Source organism: Sorghum bicolor, chromosome 10 (genome assembly GCF_000003195.3).
Source record: "Sorghum bicolor cultivar BTx623 chromosome 10, Sorghum_bicolor_NCBIv3, whole genome shotgun sequence".
NCBI lineage: Eukaryota > Viridiplantae > Streptophyta > Magnoliopsida > Poales > Poaceae > Sorghum > Sorghum bicolor.
The window spans coordinates 41,889,167-41,910,204 of NC_012879.2; the positions used below are offsets into that span (position 1 = coordinate 41,889,167).

A 21,038-nucleotide genomic window follows, 5' to 3' on the forward strand; every position below is an offset into this window, starting at 1 on the left:
TGACTTTAGATTGCTAATTAGCTTGTGATCCATCAAGTGGGTGTGTCACCACAAGGAGGACTAGCTTGCTAGGAAGCAAGTGAACCTCGGTAAAAAATTGTGTATCATCTCTTACTGAGGACTTCACCTTATGTATGCAATTGTGATTGGTTATTGGTCATATTTCTATTCATCAACATCGGTATAAAAATTTTCACTCACTCATTTACTTACTTGCTTACTTTGCTTAGTTGTGTAGCTTGGTTTCTCGGTTAAGAAATAGAACTAGGTGTTGTTGTGTGTTTTTAGTGTGGTTGAGTGTTTAGCCTTGTACTAGATTTATGTAGGTGGCTTCCATAGCTTAGTGATGTTAGTGCTAAAATTGCTTCGCTAATTATTTTACTAACAAACTTGTTTAGTTGAGCTTGTACAATTTTAAATATACTATTCACTCCCTAGCCATTGGACCTTTTAGACCTCCATCAGTTGTCTGAGGAGAAGAAGAGGGCGCGCCGGTGCAGGGGAAGAGGGAGGGCAGCAGATCTTGGTGAAGGAGAAGAGGAGGCTCTCGTGCGACCTCTACCGACAGTTAGAGAAGAGAGGGCGCCCGCCGATGTACGAGTAGAGGAGGGACGATCTTGGTGTCCACATCAGGATCTCAATGTTTGTGTCAGGGCCACATTCGTGTCACAACGCACCACATGCTTCGCCTCCATGGTGAGCCTTGTTGCCAGCTCCGCTTAGATCCATGCCACTCCACTGTGCGTCGGCCGCTAGCTCCACCAGATCCACAACAACTCCATGAGGATGCGACACTAGATGTGGAGATGGAAGATGGGGAGATGGGGAGGCAGAGGAGACGAGGATGCGAACCGATGGAGATGGAGAGGTGGATGCGGCCTCTGTCCATGACCGAGAGGATAAGCTTCTGAAGTTTAACCTGTTCGCTTGTCTTATAAACTATACTTTTTCTGCCAGCTAACAGTGTTTTTCTCTCACAATAAATCAGCGAACAGTTTCAGCTATGACATTTTAGACCAGTGAATAGGCTCCCATCGGCTATTTTTTACCTTTTTATTCATGGAGTGGGAGATAGGGATGTGATGGATGGACGGTTGTAGTACTCATTATAGGGTATACGAGCTAAAGCAACATTTATTTTGATACTCCCTCCGTCCACGAAAGAATCAATTCATAAAATCTGTGTCAATCAAACTTTTTTAAAATTTGACTAACTTTATAAAAAAGAGTAACAACATCTATAACATAAAATGCACATCATATGAAAATATATTCTATGATGAATCTAAATATACTAATTTAATACCATAAATTTTAGCATTTTTTTCTAGAAATTTGGTCAAAGTTAAAAAGTTTAACTTAGGGCAACTATTGACTTTTTCGTGAACGAAGGGAGTACTTCTTTTGAATGCTTGGACCTCCTCTATTAAGGGACAGAGGAAGTAGAGCCCAAATCCCATGGTTGATGACTTTTTACTTAATTTCCCCAATAGTGAATGACTTGGATCAACAAAACGCGAATGAAGATGGTCCCGATGTTTACAAGGATGATGTCTTCGATGATAAAGGTGAGCTACTTGTCAAATATTATAAGTCCTATTCGGTTGAGCTTATTTGTCGAACCTGTCAGCTCTTTAACAATATTTTTCTCTCATAGCAAATCAGCGAACAATACTTTCAGTTATAACTTTTCAGACAAATGAACATGCTATATTATTTTTTACACTGATGTCACGATGTAATTAATGAAAAAATAAGTTAACAAATAATAAATGAGGAAAAAAATATGACTTTGATAATGGATTGTTCAAATGTTGTTATAATTCAAACAAAAAAGTTAAATATAATTTTTTATTCACCCAAAAAAAAGAAAATGTTGGTTTTACACATGCTTGACAAAAAGTTATAAAAAAAAGTTATATATGTAATGTTTTTAAATTAAATATATGTGCGTGATAGAAAAAACTATTTATTAATTTATTAAAAAACAGATTAGATAAATTTAGCTGATAAACTTAAAAGAAAGAAAGGGCAATAACGGTTGCCTTCTCTGGTGGCTGCCAAGCCCATCAAAGCCTATTTGATTTGGTCAAATTTTTTTTTCATGGTGGGTTCTGGCGAGACATTTGGTCTAGGTTTGGTCTAAATCGCATAAAGCCTAGCAAAGCCCTACTTGCGAATCCTTTTCCGAAATCCCACACCTATGGCGATCGGCGGCGGCGGGAGCTGGAGTATCCACGGCCGCGCTGACGTCACATCCCGTTACGAGGTCCTCGGCCACGCGGGCTCCGGCGCCTACGCTGACGTCTACCGCGGCCGCCGCCGATCCGACGGTTCCGCTGTCGCGCTCAAGGAGGTCCACGACGCCGTCAGCGCTCGCCGCGAGGCCGAGGCTCTCCTAGCCATTCCCCCTTCCCCCAACGTCGTCGCACTCCTCGACCACTTCCCCGGCGGCGACTGCGACGACGATGTCCTCGTCCTCGAGTGGCTCCCGCTCGACCTCGCCGCCGTTGTGCGTGATGCGAGGAGGCGCGCGGGCGGGGGCGAGGGACCGGGAGGCATCCCCGCCTCGCAACTCAAACGGTGGATGCTGCAGGTGCTTGAGGGCGTCGCCGCGTGCCACCGCGCCGGCGTCGTGCACCGCGACCTGAAGCCTGAGAATCTGCTCATCTCGGAAGACGGGGTGCTCAAAGTCGCCGATTTTGGTCAGGTTAACATCTTTGAACCGTGATTAGCCTCAATTCGTCGGTTGGAGTGGTGTCTTTAGTGAGTATGCGGCTTAAGGGGTGTTTGGTAGGAGGTCTTTAGTGAGTATGCGGCTTATAGAGTAATTAGCCTCAATTCGTCGCCTGAGAATATTTTAAGCGGTAGCATTTTCGTTTTATTTGGCAATTAGTATCCAATCATGGACTAGGTTTAAAAGATTTGTTTCACAAATTATTCTCTAGCTGTGTTTTTAGTTTGTTAAATAGTTTATATTTAGTTTTCTATGTGTCCAAATATTCGATGTGATAGGTGTTAAAAAAAATCAGGAGCAACCAAACAAGGCCTTAGGAAGGTTTGTAGATTTGAGGTAGTATGCAGCTTAGGAAGGTTTATAGATTTGAGGTAGTATGCGGCTTAGGAAGGTTTGTAGATTTGGGGAGACTGAGGTAACTAGTGTTTGCATGTGAATCGTCTGTTTTCGCTCAGTAGTAGTGACATTGTTTAATTGGTATATCTGTTGATAATTAATGGTGGGGATAATGTTACGCAAACGCATCGCGCGGAAGCGCGAGCGTGCAATGTGCCGCGTCTTCTTCCTCACGCCCCTCTCCCTCTTCCTCCCTCTCCCACATGCCCTCGCCTCGCTGGAGAGGAAGAAGATGACGTGGTTAGGGTTCCGGTGACAGTGAGGTTAGGATTTCATCTCCCGTGATTTTAGAAGGGGGTTCGGGGGAGGCGTCGGCAACATGGTGGTAGTGGCGGGTTGAAGGGCGGTGAGCGAGGCTGTGGAGGCGCCGCTGAGCGGGTGGCAGGGGACAACCGGTTTGGCGGGCCTGGCGCAGTAGAGCTCGCCGGCACTCTGCCTTGGGATTAGGGTGGGCAGGTTGAGGGTGGTGTGGTGAGGCGGCTCACCGCCAGCCGCTGCTGCTGGTGGTGGGAGCAGGGACGGGGCCACGGGGGCGGGGTGAGGATGAGGACGTTGGAGCTCGCCAGCACCCTGAGTTTAGGGGAGGGCAGTGTGGAGTGGTGGGGGCAGGAGGTGGGTAGCGGGGTTGCTGCTGGCCGGTGCGGCGTGGGAGGAGGCAGGGGTGGTGTAGGAAGGGCTCGTCACGGCGGCGTCGGGAGTTTTAAGACAGGTCGTGCGATAACTCCATCCATAATGTTAACTTGATCTGTACTGGATATGTTGAATTTGCTGGATTAATGTAAAGTTCATATTCCTTTCCCCTGTTATGGCGGTTGTTAAACATCAAAGTGAGCTACTCTGCAGTCTCCAACAATGTTTCTAGCTAGCACCTGCAGATAGCTACATCTGGTTAGTTTTCAGTTAGGGGCATCACTTGAGAAACATACTTGTATTTCAGCTAAAAGTTCACTTGAGTGGAAACATTGTTATAGTAGGATAGGAATTGGGGAAGGTAGACAGCAGGAGGATAGGTTTAGATGAATTTACTTCAGAGGTTCCTTTTTCCTCTCCTCTAACTGAACTCTCGCTAAATAGTCCTTCCTTGGAGCACGCGTGCGTCGTATCTGTTATGCCACCCAGTTGGGACCCTTCTTGCGCCTGCACAGCCGTCTGGCCCTTGTCCCCCTTCTCGCCCCTTCTGGTGTACAGTAGAGGTGTCGATGCTGCTGCTAACATATAACTGGGCACCTTATTAGTTATATAAAACAAAAGCACCTGGTTACCTTATATGTTGCAGAGAGGACTAGTTTTATAACCTAGAAATTAGTGGTTTACGAACTGAAATTTGCTAATAGTTACCAATGATAACTATTCAATACATGTAATGTAATTCAAAGTATTAAGTGTTCATTTTCCAATGGGATTTGAATATTTGCTTCTTTTCATTTTGGGTAGCTGCAAGATATTTCATACGATTAATAAAATGTTGATGCAGCTACCATAATTAAGGTATAGTCTTGTAGAGATGTATTTGATTTCCATATGATATAATGGCCTTTTGGGTAAATGACTTATAAGTTATAACTAATGAGAAACAATATATGTGTATGGAGGAGGGACATGGTTGTGGAAGGACAAAAGGTTATACATTTGTAGAGCTGGAACGATTATTTAAAGTTTTATAAGTTGGTGGTCTGAATTAGCCCTTCCTAATTACATTCCAGAATAATAGTTCCTAGGTTAAAGTTGAATCTCAAGCTTAAGTATATTGTTAGACAGTAATATTATGTGTGTGTGTGTGGGTCCAGCGCTAGACTGTTATAGCCGGCTGGCCCTTGATTGATTTGGTAGAGAGATTTTAGGAGATCTTGATTGGTGCTATTTCTATAAACCTCAAGATCTCCTCTACCTCTCTTTCAATCAATCTACTATTCCACACAATCTCATTTGCTTTCATATATAAATAACGGAATGATAATTGGTTGATTACATCTATACTGTGACCGACGTGCAATGATGTGTATGGAGTAATAAAATGGGTAATTAGAGATATTGGATTCTGCAGCTTTGGTCTGGATTTATTACTTCCTCTGTTTTTGAATAATTGACAACTATTTTACCAAAAATATGTGTTTGCAAATACTTGCCATCCCTTGCTTCCCAATGTGAATTTTCTAACTTCATCCTATCTTGCCTGACACTATCTAGTACCCATGGGCCCAACTCAACTTTCTTTGATTTTCTTGCATGATTTAGTGTCCAAAGCAAGAAATTTCTAGAGCCCAAGCCAACTCACATTGTCTTTTGTGCTATACACGTACTGTAACAAGTAACAACAATGTAGTTTTGCTTACCAAAGGCAATTTGATCCAAGATTTGTATAAAATAAAAAAAAAATTGTGCACAAAGATTAAATCTATTTCACAAAATGTCAAACTTTATTTAGTTTTTTTGGTTCCACATTGAAGTAAGTAATTGTCTTCAAGTGTCAACGAGCATGGCTATAGTGGTGGAGATTCAAAGATTTTGGTTGCTGAGCTTCATGCTTGTTTATGAAACAGATTCTCTTTTATAACAAATCATGTAACAGGTTTTGTTTCACTACTTTAATATAAGGCATTATCTTTTCTTTTTCCTTGAACTCCCAAGAGAGCTGCATTTCATCGTATTAAAGAAGAAAAAGTGGTAACACCCGCACACAAGACAAAGTTCTAAGGTTACATTTGCGCCATTGGCTACTAAATTAATGACTTTGACCTATGCATACCCTTCCTCTGGTGCAAGGGCAAGCAGGTAGGAGATACCTTGAGCCACATCCGTACCCCATCAAATCCTCACTAACAAAGACAAGCGCTCCATCAAGATTAGGAGAAATACCATAAAAACCCATCAATTGCGATGTTTCCAGATCTACCCGGTCCTGAGATGACAAGGGAATGGAGTCCTTTTTGGGTTCGACCATTAACTTTATTATTTATCCTTGCCAACCACCAATCATCAAAGGAAGTATCTCCAAGCTGTGGCGATAGATCGTGAAGGCCAACCTTTTGTAGTAGCAAGAATCAGAATTGCCTCTCAAAGACACATGAGATTCAGTAAACGCTGAATTGTTCCTTCGCCTTCATCTACAAAGGGGCCATCTAACAGTTAAGAAGAATTAACCAGCGATAATATAAGTCATTATTGCTGGTTAATTCTTTGTACCTGTCTAATCAAGAAGTACCTGAAGCAATAAAGTTAAACTTTGTGTCCTAAAAGTGTACTTCCTTTTTTCTGAGAATCCATGAGAACTTTGTGACCTCTGTTTTCAATTGGTTGGAGTTTGACCAAGTTTGCTTTTGCTGACACATACTCAGGCTAGGATACTTCAGCAGACAACACCTACTTTTCAAGAAATGCACCCACATGAGCACAGTTCAGGCATGGAAACATGGATTCCACAGCAACCAGCAGTGCTGCAAGGGACAGAAGAGGAACCAACATCTTATGAATCAGATGCTACTGCTGGTCAGGAGCCAGAGACCCTAACTGCAGCTGACTACCTTCATGAACTGGACCTGCTCCGGGCAAAATCCAGCGATGTTGACAAAATGAGCTTGCAGGATGGAGATGCATCCTGTCTTGCCACTTGCAGTACAGGAGACATTGAAGATGATCCATTCCGAGCCTCCGACTCATACAATGTGGAAGGCATAGGTGAAGATTCTGGTGCCTTCACTTCTTGTGTTGGTACTAGGTGGTTCAGGGCTCCTGAGCTTTTATATGGGTCAACAAACTATGGGCTAGAGATTGATCTCTGGTCGCTTGGATGCATTTTGGCAGAACTTCTGAAATTAGAGCCTTTGTTTCCAGGGATGGCGGATATTGATCAGATTAGTAGAATCATCAATGTCCTGGGTGATATAACAGAAGAAACATTTCCAGGCTGTTCAAACTTGCCAGATTACAACAAGATTTTCTTTAACAAAGTTGGGAAACCGGCAGGCCTTGAAGCATGTCTTCCTAACAGATCTCCTACTGAGGTTAGCATCATAAAGCAGCTAATTTGCTATGACACAACAAAGAGGGCCAGTGCTGCTGACCTGTTGAATCATCGGTACTTTATGGAAGAGCCCTTGCCGGCACCTATAGAAGGATTACAAGTCCCGGCATCAAAGGATGACGATGATGACAGCTCAATGGAAGAATGGGGTAATTACAGGGATGGTGTCTCGGATTCAGACTTTGATGAGTTTGGTAGTATGGATGTCACCAAAACTGACAATGGTTTCAGCATACGCTTTTCGTGATAAAGAAAGACATAGGGATCATGCATGGTCCAATCTAAGACTATATCATGGTATGTATCTACACTGGAGTTGAAATTGCTGTCGACGTAGATGAACTTCAGTAAGCGATCAAAGATTGGCAATGTTGCGCTGGGTTTTACATTTTAGTTTTTATGGAACTTTGTGATTCTTTGTACGACAGAACCAGTTTTCCTCCTGGCAAAAATGGAACTGTGGTAATCCAGTATTAAAAAAAACTGTGGTAATCTAAAGTTCTGATAGAAATTTTCATTATGGCAATTGGAAGGACTGTAATTGAAAGTAAAAATACACATCATAACATCATATAACTTTGAAGTCCTTTCATGCGATGAACAATGATGAGATTTGAGATTAAAATGCTTTGAAGCTTAGATGCTCGATTATTATACATTGTAGCAGCAAGAACTGCTCAAACAAAATCCACAAAACTCTTACTATATGAGTTCTTGTTCTAAAAGTAGTAAAAATCACATGCATGCTAATTTAAACAAACACCTCAAGTCACGCTAGATTCTGAACTTAACTTGCTGGGGGAAAAACTGAATTGTTTTGAGGCAAAATGCACATGTCTATTCACTAATGGAGAGATATCATGTAAACGGTTCAGGAGCTTCGTAATTGTTTATTGAGCCCCATTTTTTTAAATCCTCTCTTAAAAAAAGGTCTCTATCGTGGATATAGATGGCCAACGGGCCGGGCTGGCCCAGCACGGCACGGGCACGGCCTAGGCACGGCCCGCAGCGCTCGGGCCGGCACGACACGCCGTGCCTCACCGGGCCGTGCCCCACCGTGCCTCGTGCCTGGCTACCAGCCCATAGCACGGCCTGTGGGCCTAAAATCGTGTCGTGCTGGCCCGCGTAGCCCGACAAAATTGCAGACCGGGCGGCCCACGGCCCGATTTATAAAAAAAATCAACATGACAATGATAATATCTCTAAGACTCAAACTCACATCAAAAGATATGTGGAAGCAAGTGTTTAAGAATCAATATAAATAACATCAAAAGACATGTAACATAAAAATGAGCTATTTGTGCAATGTTGACTTATTAAAAATCTTTTTAGGTAAAACTCACCCTTGTGAGAAACCCTAGAAAGAAAAAAAGAGTGCAGCACAGATCTTAATATTAAGTCTTAATGGTTCAAAGCTTTAAACATCCCAGATACAGATAATGAGAGATCACTCTCAAAGTCTCAAGTCTCTCAACTCTCACAAAGACACTAAGTGCAAGAAGCAGAAGCCACAGATGCAGATGCGGATGTGCTGGCAGAAGGAGGCCCAGTTGCATCCTCATCAAGGTAGCTCTTGGTTGTCATTGATAACAGAATGCTGCAACCTTCTTTCTCCCAGCTCCCAGTCCTTTATGCAAGTTAGCATCTCCACATGTTCAGGCAACAAGCGTCGTCGTCGCACTTCAATGATCCTTTCTGACTCTAAAACAAGATTCCGAAGACACAGTAGAAATTGGAACATACAGGATATCTTTAGCCATGATAGAAAATACTGGGAAGGTTAGCTTGTCGTCACGCCACCAGAGAAGTAAGTCAAAGTCTTCCTCATATGCAGTGACATTGTCACTGTCCAGATAAGTTGATAGCTCACAACCAGCAGCAGAAGCAGACAAAGATGGAGTGGTGGCAGGGGAAGGTCCAACAACACCAGTTCCTCCAGGGCCTCCAAATATTCTTCCCCATGCATGCTTTCTCTTACCTGTTTGGCCTGCCGGCCGGCTGTGCATTCCTTCTTTGATCTCTAGCTGCACCGTACTTAGCCTCATATTTGTTAAACAACTTGAACAGTTCAGTTTCACATCAGCATAATAAGAATTGTAGTCATGTCCAAATTTTTCTTGAAATATTTGAAGAACATTAAATAATCCTCTAATCTTCCCTCTAGGATCAAGTATGAATGCAAATGAATATATCAATGGTATTTGCTTCCAGTATTTAAGAAATTTCAGCTTCATAGGATACAGAACAACAAATAGATTATGATCCTTTTCACATTCATGCAAATGAGTAATTATGTCAAGCATGCTATGCAGAATAAGTGGACTAGTGGGATAGTAAACACCAGATAGAGTAACTGTGGCATCATAAAATATTTCCAGGAAGTCAAGTATCTTTTGAGCAATATGCCAGTGCTTTGAAGTTAACAATGTTGATCCATAATTACTATTAATGAACACAGAAAAAACATCCTTATATGGAAGCAAGTGTTTAAGCATAAGGTATGTAGCATTCCATCTAACATCCATATCCAAGCCAAACTTTCTAGGTCTAAGTTCTTGAGCACTGCAGTATTTTTTAAACATAGCAATTCTTTGATTGGAAGAATTCAAGAAGTTAATAGCAGTTCTAAAATCCTCAAGGTAAACTTTGAACCTCTTTAAACCAGATTTGACAATCAGATTAATGATATGGCAAGCACAACGTTGATGCACTAGATTATACTTACGCTTATGAGGATCCTCTTTGGTTGGTGTAGGATCAGAACCCAAATAACCAGCAAGCATAGGTGTCAAAGTTTCCATAGCCTTAGCATTAGAAGATGCATTGTCTAAAGTTACAGAAAAAATCTTATCAAGCATGCCAAACTCCTGAATTACACCAACAATTTTTTCAGCAATATTATCACCAGTATGTTTTACCTCAATCAACCTAAGAGCAATCACTTTTTTCGTGCATTTCCCAGTCAGCACTAACATAATGAGCCACAACACTAATGTAATCTTCCTTAGCATTACCAGACCAAATGTCTGAGGTCAGAGCAACAGATGAAGCAGCAAGCAAAACATGGTTCTTAAGAAGGTTACGACGTTCATGAAACAGCTTGGAAAGATCTCTAGCGGTGCTCTGTCTAGATACAGAAACGAACCTAGGGTCGAACCTAGGGTTATGAGTACGTTGTATGTACTCTTCCCAGGCATCTGTTTCACCTATTCGTAATGCCAGATCAAGCCTAGCAATCAAGCGACACAGTTCAAGTCTAGCAACATCAGGTTTATAGTTCCAGTTATGCACAAAGCCATCAGGATTCAAAACAAGCCTAGACTGAACCATAGCACGTTGATCAAGTTTGGCTTTACAAGATTTTTGGTGCCTTTTCAAGTAACCAGTGCCAGATCTAGATATAGCAGACAAAGTACTTCTACACATCTTACATGTAGCCTTAGTGCAAACAGATTCACCATTGACATCCTCAAAAATCTCCTCAAAAGCGTCCCACACAGGTGATTTTCGCTTACCAGACTTACCTTTCCCAGCAACAGACGGAACAAAGGCATTCGAGTTGGTGTTCCCAGTATCCCCTCCACCACCGTCACCATCTAGATCGATTGGAGCAGCAGGGCCGTCTCCGAGATCGATACCAAATAGCGCAGTGGCGTCCTCGCGGACATCGTCGTCATTCTCGCCCTCGGGTGCAAGGCCCGGCGGAAGATGGTCATCCTCTTCCGCCATAGCCTCTCCAGCACCGTTCCTCGACGGTGCGGGTGGCCGCCAAGCTCGCTCTACGCCACAGCTAGAGGACGAAGTATCGGCTACCAACCTGCACAAAGAATCAAAGATAGAAGACAGTTAGAGTTAGGGTTAGCCGGTTAGGGTTAGGGACTTAGGGTTAGGGTTAGGACCTGCGCAACCGGAGCCCGGTGCCGAAGGAGACGACGACGGGGGAGAAAAGACGACACTGTTAGCAAGGACGGCGAACAGCGGAGGAACGCAAAGTCGCTTACTCACATGACCAAGATCTAGAGGGGGGAGAGTCGGAGGGAGGAAGGGAGGGTAACAGGGGACAAAGGACCAGCTCGAGTGCTCGACGTCGAAGCGAAAGGTCACCGGCGTGGCGGTGTCGGGGACCAGAGACGGGCAAACGGCGACGAGGCACGAGACTGCGAGAGCTGGAGCGAGGAGACCGAGAGCATGAGCGAGCTAGCGAGGAGGAGAGACCGAGAGAGCGAGAGCGGCGCACGGCGCAGAGGGAATGGAATGGATTAGGGTTCTCTGCCCTCGCCCCGCTAACCGTTTTTATCGGGGCCAGCCTCGCCCTCGCGTCGCGGCCTCGCCGTTGGCAGGCCGGGCCACCAGGCCGAGCGGAGGGCACCGGGCCATTGTCGGGCCAACCCCTCGAGCTCAGGCCGGGCCGTGCCAGCCCGCGGGCTCAGAGGTCGGCCCAAGCACGGCCTGCACCACCGGGCCATGCCAGCCCGGGCCCGACAGTTACCGGGCTGAGCCAAGATAGCGTGTCGTGGGCTGGGACGTCGTGCTTCGGGCTGCTTGGCTTTCTATAATCGAGGACGTGTGTGGGTGGCCACAATGACAGCCACGTCGGGTGTGCAGGGCCAGCCACGCCACTGTCGCTGAAGTAAGCAGCCGGCCGCCCGCGCCAGGCCGGTCATCGACGTGGCTGCGTCGGGCAACCAAGCGGGCAGGCAGCCACGCGTGTAAGCCACGCCGCCACTGCCCAATTCGTACTCGCTGCCGCTCGCCCACGTGCCGCGCGTTTATCGTGCCTCGCCTCCGCCGTAGATGCCCAATTGCCCACGCGCTCCAGTCCACCCAGCCTCCACGCCCACCCGGACGTCTCTGGCCAGGTCCTCGCTGGCTCGCTGCTGCCTACATCAAGCTTAGAGTCTTTTTTTCCAGAAAAGTTATAGTTATTTATTTAAAAAGACATAATTAAAAATATTATTTGCTAATTTATTATAAAAAAATATCATTAAATAGCAAGCTCAAACGAATATGCTCTTAGTCACGGAGGCCTGCCACATGTTTGACGCTCATCTGCGCTTACTCCATCGGATGCGTTGCGCGCATGGTAGTAGCTAGGGCGCTCGAACGCCATAACAGAACCACAATGCTCTCTGCGCAAACGAGGTACTAGAGACACTCGGAGGCTGACTATAGAAAAGAAAGTGTGCTTCGCATATGTTATATTTTATTTTATTAAATGATATATCGGTTCTATAAATTGGATATAGTACTAAATCAATCAGCAAAATTCTTTTATGTCTTTTCTATCTAAAATAAAAGAATGTACCCCTCTATCCAAATCCAACATCAATAAAATAAATTCAAATTTTGGATTCCAGCAGTAGATGAATAATAATTGCAATTTTTTTTGTGTGTATAAGATTAGAGTAACTTAAAAATAACTGACATAATTTTTTATTTTTTCTGATAAGAAAAATATATGAAAAAGAAAGTAGGTAGAAAAATTTGTTGATTTATGGTTTAAAAAGTAAAACAATAAAATATGTTTCTATTGAATTTCAAGTATTCAATTTCGCCAATAAGATATGGAGACTTACTTCACATTTAGAATTACGGAAAAAAGATTTTTTTATCAGAAAGAGGTCTACAGAGACTTTTGGGAAAATGTCAACGTTTGTTGGCTTATTTGACAAAGAAAAATAGCCCTATGAAGAAAATTCATCTTCAGTTCCTTTAACGATCTTTCATAGAACCAGAACATGACCATTGTTGATCATATTTTGTATTATTGTTTAAATGATCCAGTGATTATTCGTTTTTTGTGTGAAAGTGGGATGAGATAAATGTGACCAAAACTAAAAAAATTAAATTAATCGTTAGAGATAGATTATAACAATAGTCATTTTCTAACCACAAACAGAGGCTCATCTTCTATACAAATGTTCATTTGAACTTATCTGCCGAATTTACCAACCATTAAACAGTGTTTTTTCTCTCATAACAAATCAGCAAACAGTATTTTTAGCCATAACTTTTCAGCCAAGCAAACATGCCTCAGAACTCGAGAACATATGCACAGTTGACTACTCCCTCGGATATCCATGTACATATCATGGAGGCACCAAGTCTAATAAAAATGGATGATAAATGACAACATATGCCCCTGCTCAACTTATGCTTATTTCCAGCACGCTCCCACCTTACCCATGCATGTCCTCACACGCTTTTCAAGTGCCGACATGTACTGACTATGACAATGCTACATTAGACATCACCTAAAATGCGCGGACAGACTATGAGGTTTCATGCAGAAGCTTAATATATTCTATTTTCTAAAAAAAAATACTAAAATTTCAGAGTTCGTGAACTAAGTGGCACATCCTATTAAGTTCATGGACTCTTGCTCCATTCAACTTTTGATACAATCAAATCATAAAATTGCAAGAATACCAAATCAACTTGTTTTTTGCGCACCATAAGGAACAATGTTACTTACGCATGATATACCACCTTAAAACCATAGTACAAATCGTTGAGCCCTATGATAAGACACCAATAATTTATTATGCATAGAGTGAATTGCAGGGTAAACTTTCATCTTGTATATGCTTGGCCCATATAGCACACACATGATTTTGTTGGGCAGCTGCATAACAGGAACAGCTGTATTATGTGTAGTTCTGGATTATCTTTGACAGGGATGAGTATGTTCCCACGCAGGCACAGCAAACCCCGACAGCTATGATGAACGAGCAAGCTGCTATCTGTGAATCAAACAGATCCGGTCAGTAGAATGCATAATTCTACATGTCATAGTGTGTCTAGTGTGCACTAATAATCAGTAGCACGTATATTTATAGGAAAAAGTCTACCTAACCTCATCAACTATTCAATGTAGTCTACTTCACCCTCCGAACTATAAAACCGGATATTCTACCCTCTAAATTTTTCAAAACCAGTTAAATAACCCCTCGAGCGGTTTTGGAGGGTGGTTTTGTCTTTTTCTTTTTTATTTATTTCCGTCGAATCTTTGAAAAATCATAATAAATAATTTAAAAATTATAAAATAGAAAATTCAATTTTGTTGGACTCCTGATGAGTAGATCTACACGATGAGTATATAATATGGTATACTTTAGTACAAATGTTTTGTGGTAGCTTTAATTCTATGTTTTTCTGTAATTAATTAGAATAATTCATATATACAGTTTATATGGTCCAATTATGGTCAAATTTTTATGGTGGGATGACTATTATATGCTTGAACTATGGTAAAAGTTTAATATGTATTGGATCACGTATAACTTAGTTATAGATAAAGCATAGATTTAACAAGAATAAAGCTAAATAAATCTATAACTAAGTTATATTTGATCCAAAACTTTTACTATACTCTAACCATACAATAATTAGCTCATCAAAAAACATTCACCATAATTGGACCATAGAAACTGCATATATAAATTATTCTAATATTATTCTAATTAATTATAGAAAACATATATTTAAAGCTATAACAAAAAGTTTTTACTAAAGCATACCATATTATATGTTCACTTGCAGATCTACTCATGTGGAGTCCAACAAGATTAGATTTTTCATTTTATGATTTTTCTATGATTTATTATGATTTTTCAAAGATTCAACAGAAATAAATAAAAAAGAAAAAAAGACAAAACCACCCTCCAAAACTGCTAAGGGGGTTATTTGACCGGTTTTAAAAAGTTTAGTGGGTAGAATATCCGGTTTTATAGTTTGGAGGGTAAAGTAATCCACCCTAGATAGTTGGGGGGTGGTGGTGGGGGGTATGTAGACTTTTTCCTATTTTTGGCCTTATTTAGGTCCCGAAATTTTTTAGGTTGGAGTACTGTAGTACTTTCGTTTTTATTTGGCAAACATTGTTCAATCATGGAGTAACTAGGCTCGAAATATTCATCTCGCAATTTACAGACAAACTGTGTAATTAGTTTTTTGTTTTTATCTATATTTAATGCTCCATGCATGTACCGCAAGATCTGATGTAACGGGGGATCTTGAAAAGTTTTTGATTTTTGGGTGAACTAAACAAGGCCTTTATATAACAAAAATATTTGTAGGCTATGTGCATCCTGAGGTCGAGAGTGATTTCAAGATGATTATATCAAGAATCACATCCGTGGAATTTAATCTTATTTCAAGAATCAATAATCACATTTCGTTTCAGATGTGTTGTTGCTGGTGAGAGCTTGATGGCAGCAACTGAGATCGCCCACAAGGATGTTTTTGTGTCCGGACTCAAGAGAAAAGAGTGGAGACGAATATTAGGCCATGCGTGCAACGATGAATCTCACTTTCTATTTCTTACTCTCTTTCCATGTCTTACCCTCTGAATTTGATACAGGCCTGTACTTAACATTTGGAAAGTGGTGGAATATTAAATTCTAAGCCAAATAGCCTAGTTCATGAAGTAGATTCCAATTCAGCCCGAATGAAAGGATCCAAACAGGTCATTAATGTAACTGTCTTGATATAAATAGAATTTCTCTTTATAGAAAAAAGGCTGCATGATTGTCTAAACCTTGCTGATGTTACCCAGTCTATGATCATGTAATTGTCTATGATCACTTAATTTATTAGCACTGCTTACAAACTTGAAAGAATAGAACACAGGATCGGAAATATTTGCACAATTTTCATACCTGATGCCACCCCACTTTTGTCTTGAGGATTGCCAAAAAACATGCGCAAGGAAGAATATAGGTCTACAACAAAAACATATTTGAGGCTCACCAATTTGTAAGCTAGGATATCTGAGCTGAACATGAAAATCTTACCACAAGCATGGCAAACAAGGAACCAACCAGGGCCATCACAAGTCCTATCAAAAGGTAAGATGCAAATGATGAGGATGGTATCACGGTTGGAGATCTTTGTAGGATTAAATACTATGCACTTACCAAAGAAAGGCACAGATAGAGCAATCAGGAGGGTTGACATCACCAGAGATGATCTAAGCATGATTATTGTAGAATACTTTTGTTGGTTTGGTGGCAGCAACTCTTCCAAACTCATAGCCAATGGAATAATAGTTAATGCATATGTATTTATTCGTTAAGGAAAGTAAGAGAACAATACTGCAATAATATGAGGACGTAGTAAAACATGTATGGTATCCTCAAAGGAAAGAAGAACCAGAGTGTATTTTAGAGGAGCTTGGGCAAAATGTTTCAGCATGATTTCCAGCGTACCCTTTTTACTTTTTAATCCAAGTATCTAACCAACTCTAAGTACTAAAATATATTTGCACATAATCCATTTCTTTGTGAGACTAATAATTGGCACGCCAAGGATATTTGGTTATTGGATTTGCCACCTGCAGTAAGCAAGAGAGGTGATTAACTATTATTAAACAACAGGGTGAGGCCCTTTGTCTTACTACTTCCGTCTCAAAATAAATCAATTCCTAGGATCACCCCAAGTTAAACTATCTTAAGTTTGACCAACTTTATATGTAACGGTAACAATATCCATGACACGAAATAAGTATATTATGAAAATATATGTCACATTGTATCAAGTGATACTAATTTGGTGTCATAAATATTGGTGTCCTTTTCTATAAAGTTGATCAAACTTAAAATAGTTTGACTTAGGACAGCTTTTGATTTAATTTGAGACAGATGGAGTAAAAGGGGAATTTGAAACGGTTTAGGAAGCAACAATTACCGTTGTCCAAACAGCAACCTTAGAAATGAGGGAATTATCTGGTAAGTTGAGTGTGAATTGGGACTCTGTGGCTTCACCAAACATTTTGTATCCCATCACTGCAGCACCAGCATACAAAAAGGTAGACAGCCCAATGCTGACAAGAAACAGAAAACAGATGTGAGTGCTGCATTTCCAACAGCAATAATTATCGAATTTGCATTAGTGTGGGGTCATCCCAATTAAAATGATTACCATGTAAAAAGAATTGAAGGAAACTGGTTGCGATTCTTCAGAGAGGAATATATGTTTGGAAATACCCCATGCCCTGAGTAGCAGTAACCATATAATCCGATTGCAATAGGAATTCCTGGAAGGTTCAGTGCAGTCCCTTCGTTCTCAAAGCCGACATCATTGACAACCCCAACCAAGAACAGGCAAATGACCACAAGGATTGATGCAATGACACCCCCAGCTGCAGACACATCAACATTGCTAGCATCAATATAGTGTCTCATATATGCATTGGGTACATGAGCTATATAGCAACAAAAAGGCCACACAGAATGAGTTTAAAAAACAAGAATGAGAAGCAGGCAAAATGAGACCTGAAATGTAGCTCAAACAGCTCAGGTCACGGAGCCAGGTGGTTGGCATGACTATGATGGTAGTCAAGATTGCAAAAAATACATGTGAGTTCAGCGTCAGGCTCCCAATGGTCAGGTGTGCAGTGGGGAATAATTTTGTCAAATTGTCACTCTCCAATATCAAATACTCGATGCAACATGCCTGTCCAATACATTAGGGCCAAGTAATATCGTTACACTTCCAAAAGCAAGAAACAAATAGGGTGTTTGATTCGACTTAGCAATCCTCACTTTTTTGTTTAGTTTGTGGAATGGAATGAGTTGATCCATCATCACCTCAATCCTCACAAGCTAACAATTAGTACTAGTATGAGGAATGCAATCATTCTACCAAATTCGAGGAATGAACTCATGATGCATCACCTAATCTAGAATGGGGGTGATTCCTGAAACACCCTAAAAAATGTTTTATATAGGACATGAAAGTGATGGTTGGGCAGATTGTTCTGCACAGCTTGGATCATTTAATTCTGATTGAAATAGAAGGTCAGTATGGATACTTACATACAATTCCACGTACAGTATTATCTTCAACAGTGAAGCCACAAACAAGGAACAAAACTAGTCAGCACATAACTCATCCATTGACCATTGTACTAAAATGCGCAGAAAATAAAAGGCACAGTTAAATGTGCTATCATAATCTGAAGCAGATTTACCGAGATAACTATGCGACCTGTGCTGCCAAAGGCTGCATGGCCAATATCTGGGTATGTCTCGAGGCCCTCCTTGCTGTCCAGGCAATGACGCAGGAGCACGCCAGTGTACCATGCAAGCAAAGCAAATAAACAGAGTATCACCAGCCCAATCCAACCCCCTTGTTTGATGGCATAAGGTGTTGATAGGATTCCCACGCCACATAGAACATTTATTCCTGCATAAAAGCGAATTGCACATCCAACGTGAAAACTAGAGAATTTTCTCATTAAGAATTCTAAGGCCTAGCTAAGCTTCGATATTTTGTTACAGCACTAAGGTTAAATAACCACTAGTAAAGAAATTTCAAATACTACCATCCGAATAATTTCTGCTGTTTTTGGAATTACTGATTGAACTCAATAAATCAGATGTAGTAAAACTCCATCAGAACTTTTGATGATATATTTACGACTCCACATAATTTGGCAATTTATGGTTAGATTGATATGATATACTGAAGCATGGGCCTATCAATTTATGCTTAGATTGATATGATATACTGATGATATATTAACGACTCCAAATAATTCGGTATCAAACTTTATTTTACTGTTTTTTTGGAAGCTGAATTTATTTTACTACTATTACTACAAACTAAAACCTTTTAATTCTTTTTATTGGTGACTCCATCTCCAACCAACACAAACTTACTTGTGAAACTAAAAGGATTTGTCGTTGTCTTCATTACTGTTTGTCCTCAAGGAAAAGTACAGAATGCATCTATTTGTGTAACCACTACCAGATGGTTGTGCTGAGTCATCAACCACGTGATGTTCCCATCCATGTGGGGACTGGGGAGGAAGAAGAAAAATCGAACCGGTGGACATGTGATGCGGCAAATCAACAAAGAGAGGATATAGCTCTTAAAAACCCCTAGTCGATCATTGGCTGCACTTGATGCTTCACAACTAATTGGAAAAATGAAACTGAAACAGTGTGAATGTGTGATGTCAGTCTCATGTAGTCATGTCTAGATGCAAAATCAAGTACACTGAACTTGGACATTGATCTGTGGGGAATGCGTCTAGGTTCAGTAGAGCTGGCGTTCACCAATGGCATATCACAAGAATATTCTGCAATGTTAATGATGAGGGGTCCTGTTTATTACCCCGAAATTAAAAAAAACATCATAATAACCTCAGGACATCAGTCATTTGAGCTAAACGCCATTTTCACATTCCTTGCCAATGTTGGTGAGCATCACAGAATAATAAAGCAGTTGTGCTTACCATTCATCACTCCCTGGGTGTAAGAGCAATTTCGATTACGAGACGCCTCATGACCAACTACCAGTGGCTTTTGATCCTCAGGGATTTGTTCCAAAGATGATTTTCTTGAGGGCATAATGTACTGAGAACTCTTTCGGGTATCTTCATGCTGCTGCTGCTGCTGCTCATCACTTGATGTGGGACCAAGAAGTGGCTTGACAAAGTTTGAGATTGTTTCAGGGGCTTTGCCCCGAAAAGAATCGGTGATGGCAAGGAAAGAATTTGACAGTCTGCTCAGCGTTGGAGTCCCCAAAAAGCTCAGATTGGATGAGTGCACGCTACTAAGAATGTCAATCGATTGCCTGTCAAAGGAGAGCAACAAAAAAAAAACAGACATATAAGGTCTTTCGTTAAACTCAACAAATCATTTTCTTGGAAAAAAACATTTAAGGTCTACAAATTCTTCAAGGTGGAATAATTGCAAGCCAAATTACTGGGCAAGGCCAACTCCATGTTAATTAATTGAATAGGAAATAATTGATTGTATGGTTGGCACATGAGCTGTACATGTAGCCAGTCAGACAGAGATGTCATTCTCCAGAAAGGACGAGAGGTGTGCCCGCTTGCTTGACAGACTTTGCCGGCCCTGGCCCAAGCCAGCAACGAAACACATCGCAAGGCTCCCGTCATGGTGGCAATGGATATCAATCACCAGTACTGTATTCTATCACGGGACACATGTTTGTTTGTTCGACTAGCTAGTACGTGTCCTGTCAGTATGGAAATGGAACTATGGATGATGGATCTGCAGCTAAGGTATGGGAGGATGATGAGAAAAAGAAACTGATGCAACGGCTCAGGGAATTGAAATTGAGGATGCGAAAGAACACACAGCAGCAGCAGCAGCAGCACTACGCCGCACCGTATTCGACTTGGCCCCAGGTGCTCGCGGCAGCGTAACTTGCGACCGAGGAACCATGGATGCATAAGATAAGATGATATGTATACGAGCAGGCCGGCAACTAGAGATTCTTCTTCTATCCTAGGAAAGAGGAGGAAGGACCGGAGGAGGAACCGACGTGACCTGTAACTCTGCGGCCATTGCTGGGTGTAGGCGGGGGAGCTTGGGCCGCGGCGTGGGGTGGCGCAGGACGAAGACGACGACGAAGAGTCAGAGTCCGAACCGGGCTCCTGCTCCGGCTCCTCCTCGTCGTGGCCGTGCCCGTGTCCTATCCAGTTGGTGGCGACAGCGGATTGGGTGTCGTCGTCGTCATCGCTCTCGATGATGAGGCTACGCTCCGGCACCGGGCTCCTCATCTCCTGCTCACTCAGCCTTCGTCTCCTCGAAATCTGCTTCTCTTCGAAACAAGTACCCAAAACGAATAAACCCCTGCTGCCTATGTACACTCATCTCACCACTAAAATATATCCGCAGGTTAAGCGCGTGTTTGGTGGCTACATTTTTTATTAAGCTTCAGCTCCTCGGCTCCTCCTGCACCTCGGTAGATACGTACCAAAATGGGTGGATCAAAAAAATCACTTATAATTTAGAACAAAACGAGTATTATATAGCTAAGGCTATTTTTAATGAGGTTTTATGACTCAGTTTCTAACACATTCAATTTTTGAAAACAGTACAGAAGAGTTTCATCCATGAAACTCTCTTC

The 21,038-nt window shown here is 41.7% G+C and overlaps 3 protein-coding genes across 3 annotated transcripts; 1 reads left to right on the plus strand and 2 right to left on the minus strand.

Annotated features, from left to right (window-relative positions):
* Positions 2,114-7,674, plus strand: LOC8085371 (cyclin-dependent kinase F-1). Its single transcript, XM_002436994.2, has 2 exons — positions 2,114-2,710; positions 6,469-7,674. The coding sequence occupies exons 1-2, from the start codon at positions 2,204-2,206 to the stop codon at positions 7,399-7,401; spliced, it is 1,440 nt and encodes a 479-aa protein (XP_002437039.1). The 5' UTR covers positions 2,114-2,203; the 3' UTR covers positions 7,402-7,674.
* LOC110431147 (zinc finger BED domain-containing protein RICESLEEPER 2-like) lies at positions 8,643-10,883 on the minus strand. The gene is made up of 3 exons (XM_021449859.1): positions 10,679-10,883; positions 8,898-10,095; positions 8,643-8,781 (listed from the first exon to the last, which is right to left on the minus strand). The coding sequence occupies exons 1-3, from the start codon at positions 10,881-10,883 to the stop codon at positions 8,643-8,645; spliced, it is 1,542 nt and encodes a 513-aa protein (XP_021305534.1).
* LOC8073048 (vacuolar amino acid transporter 1) lies at positions 13,548-20,835 on the minus strand. The gene is made up of 12 exons (XM_002438394.2): positions 20,456-20,835; positions 19,393-19,733; positions 18,124-18,338; positions 17,969-17,992; positions 17,426-17,606; positions 17,073-17,292; positions 16,839-16,974; positions 16,466-16,485; positions 16,070-16,212; positions 15,947-15,990; positions 15,812-15,874; positions 13,548-13,897 (listed from the first exon to the last, which is right to left on the minus strand). Exons 1-12 carry the CDS (start codon positions 20,686-20,688, stop codon positions 13,802-13,804), a joined length of 1,716 nt encoding a protein of 571 aa, XP_002438439.1. The 5' UTR covers positions 20,689-20,835; the 3' UTR covers positions 13,548-13,801.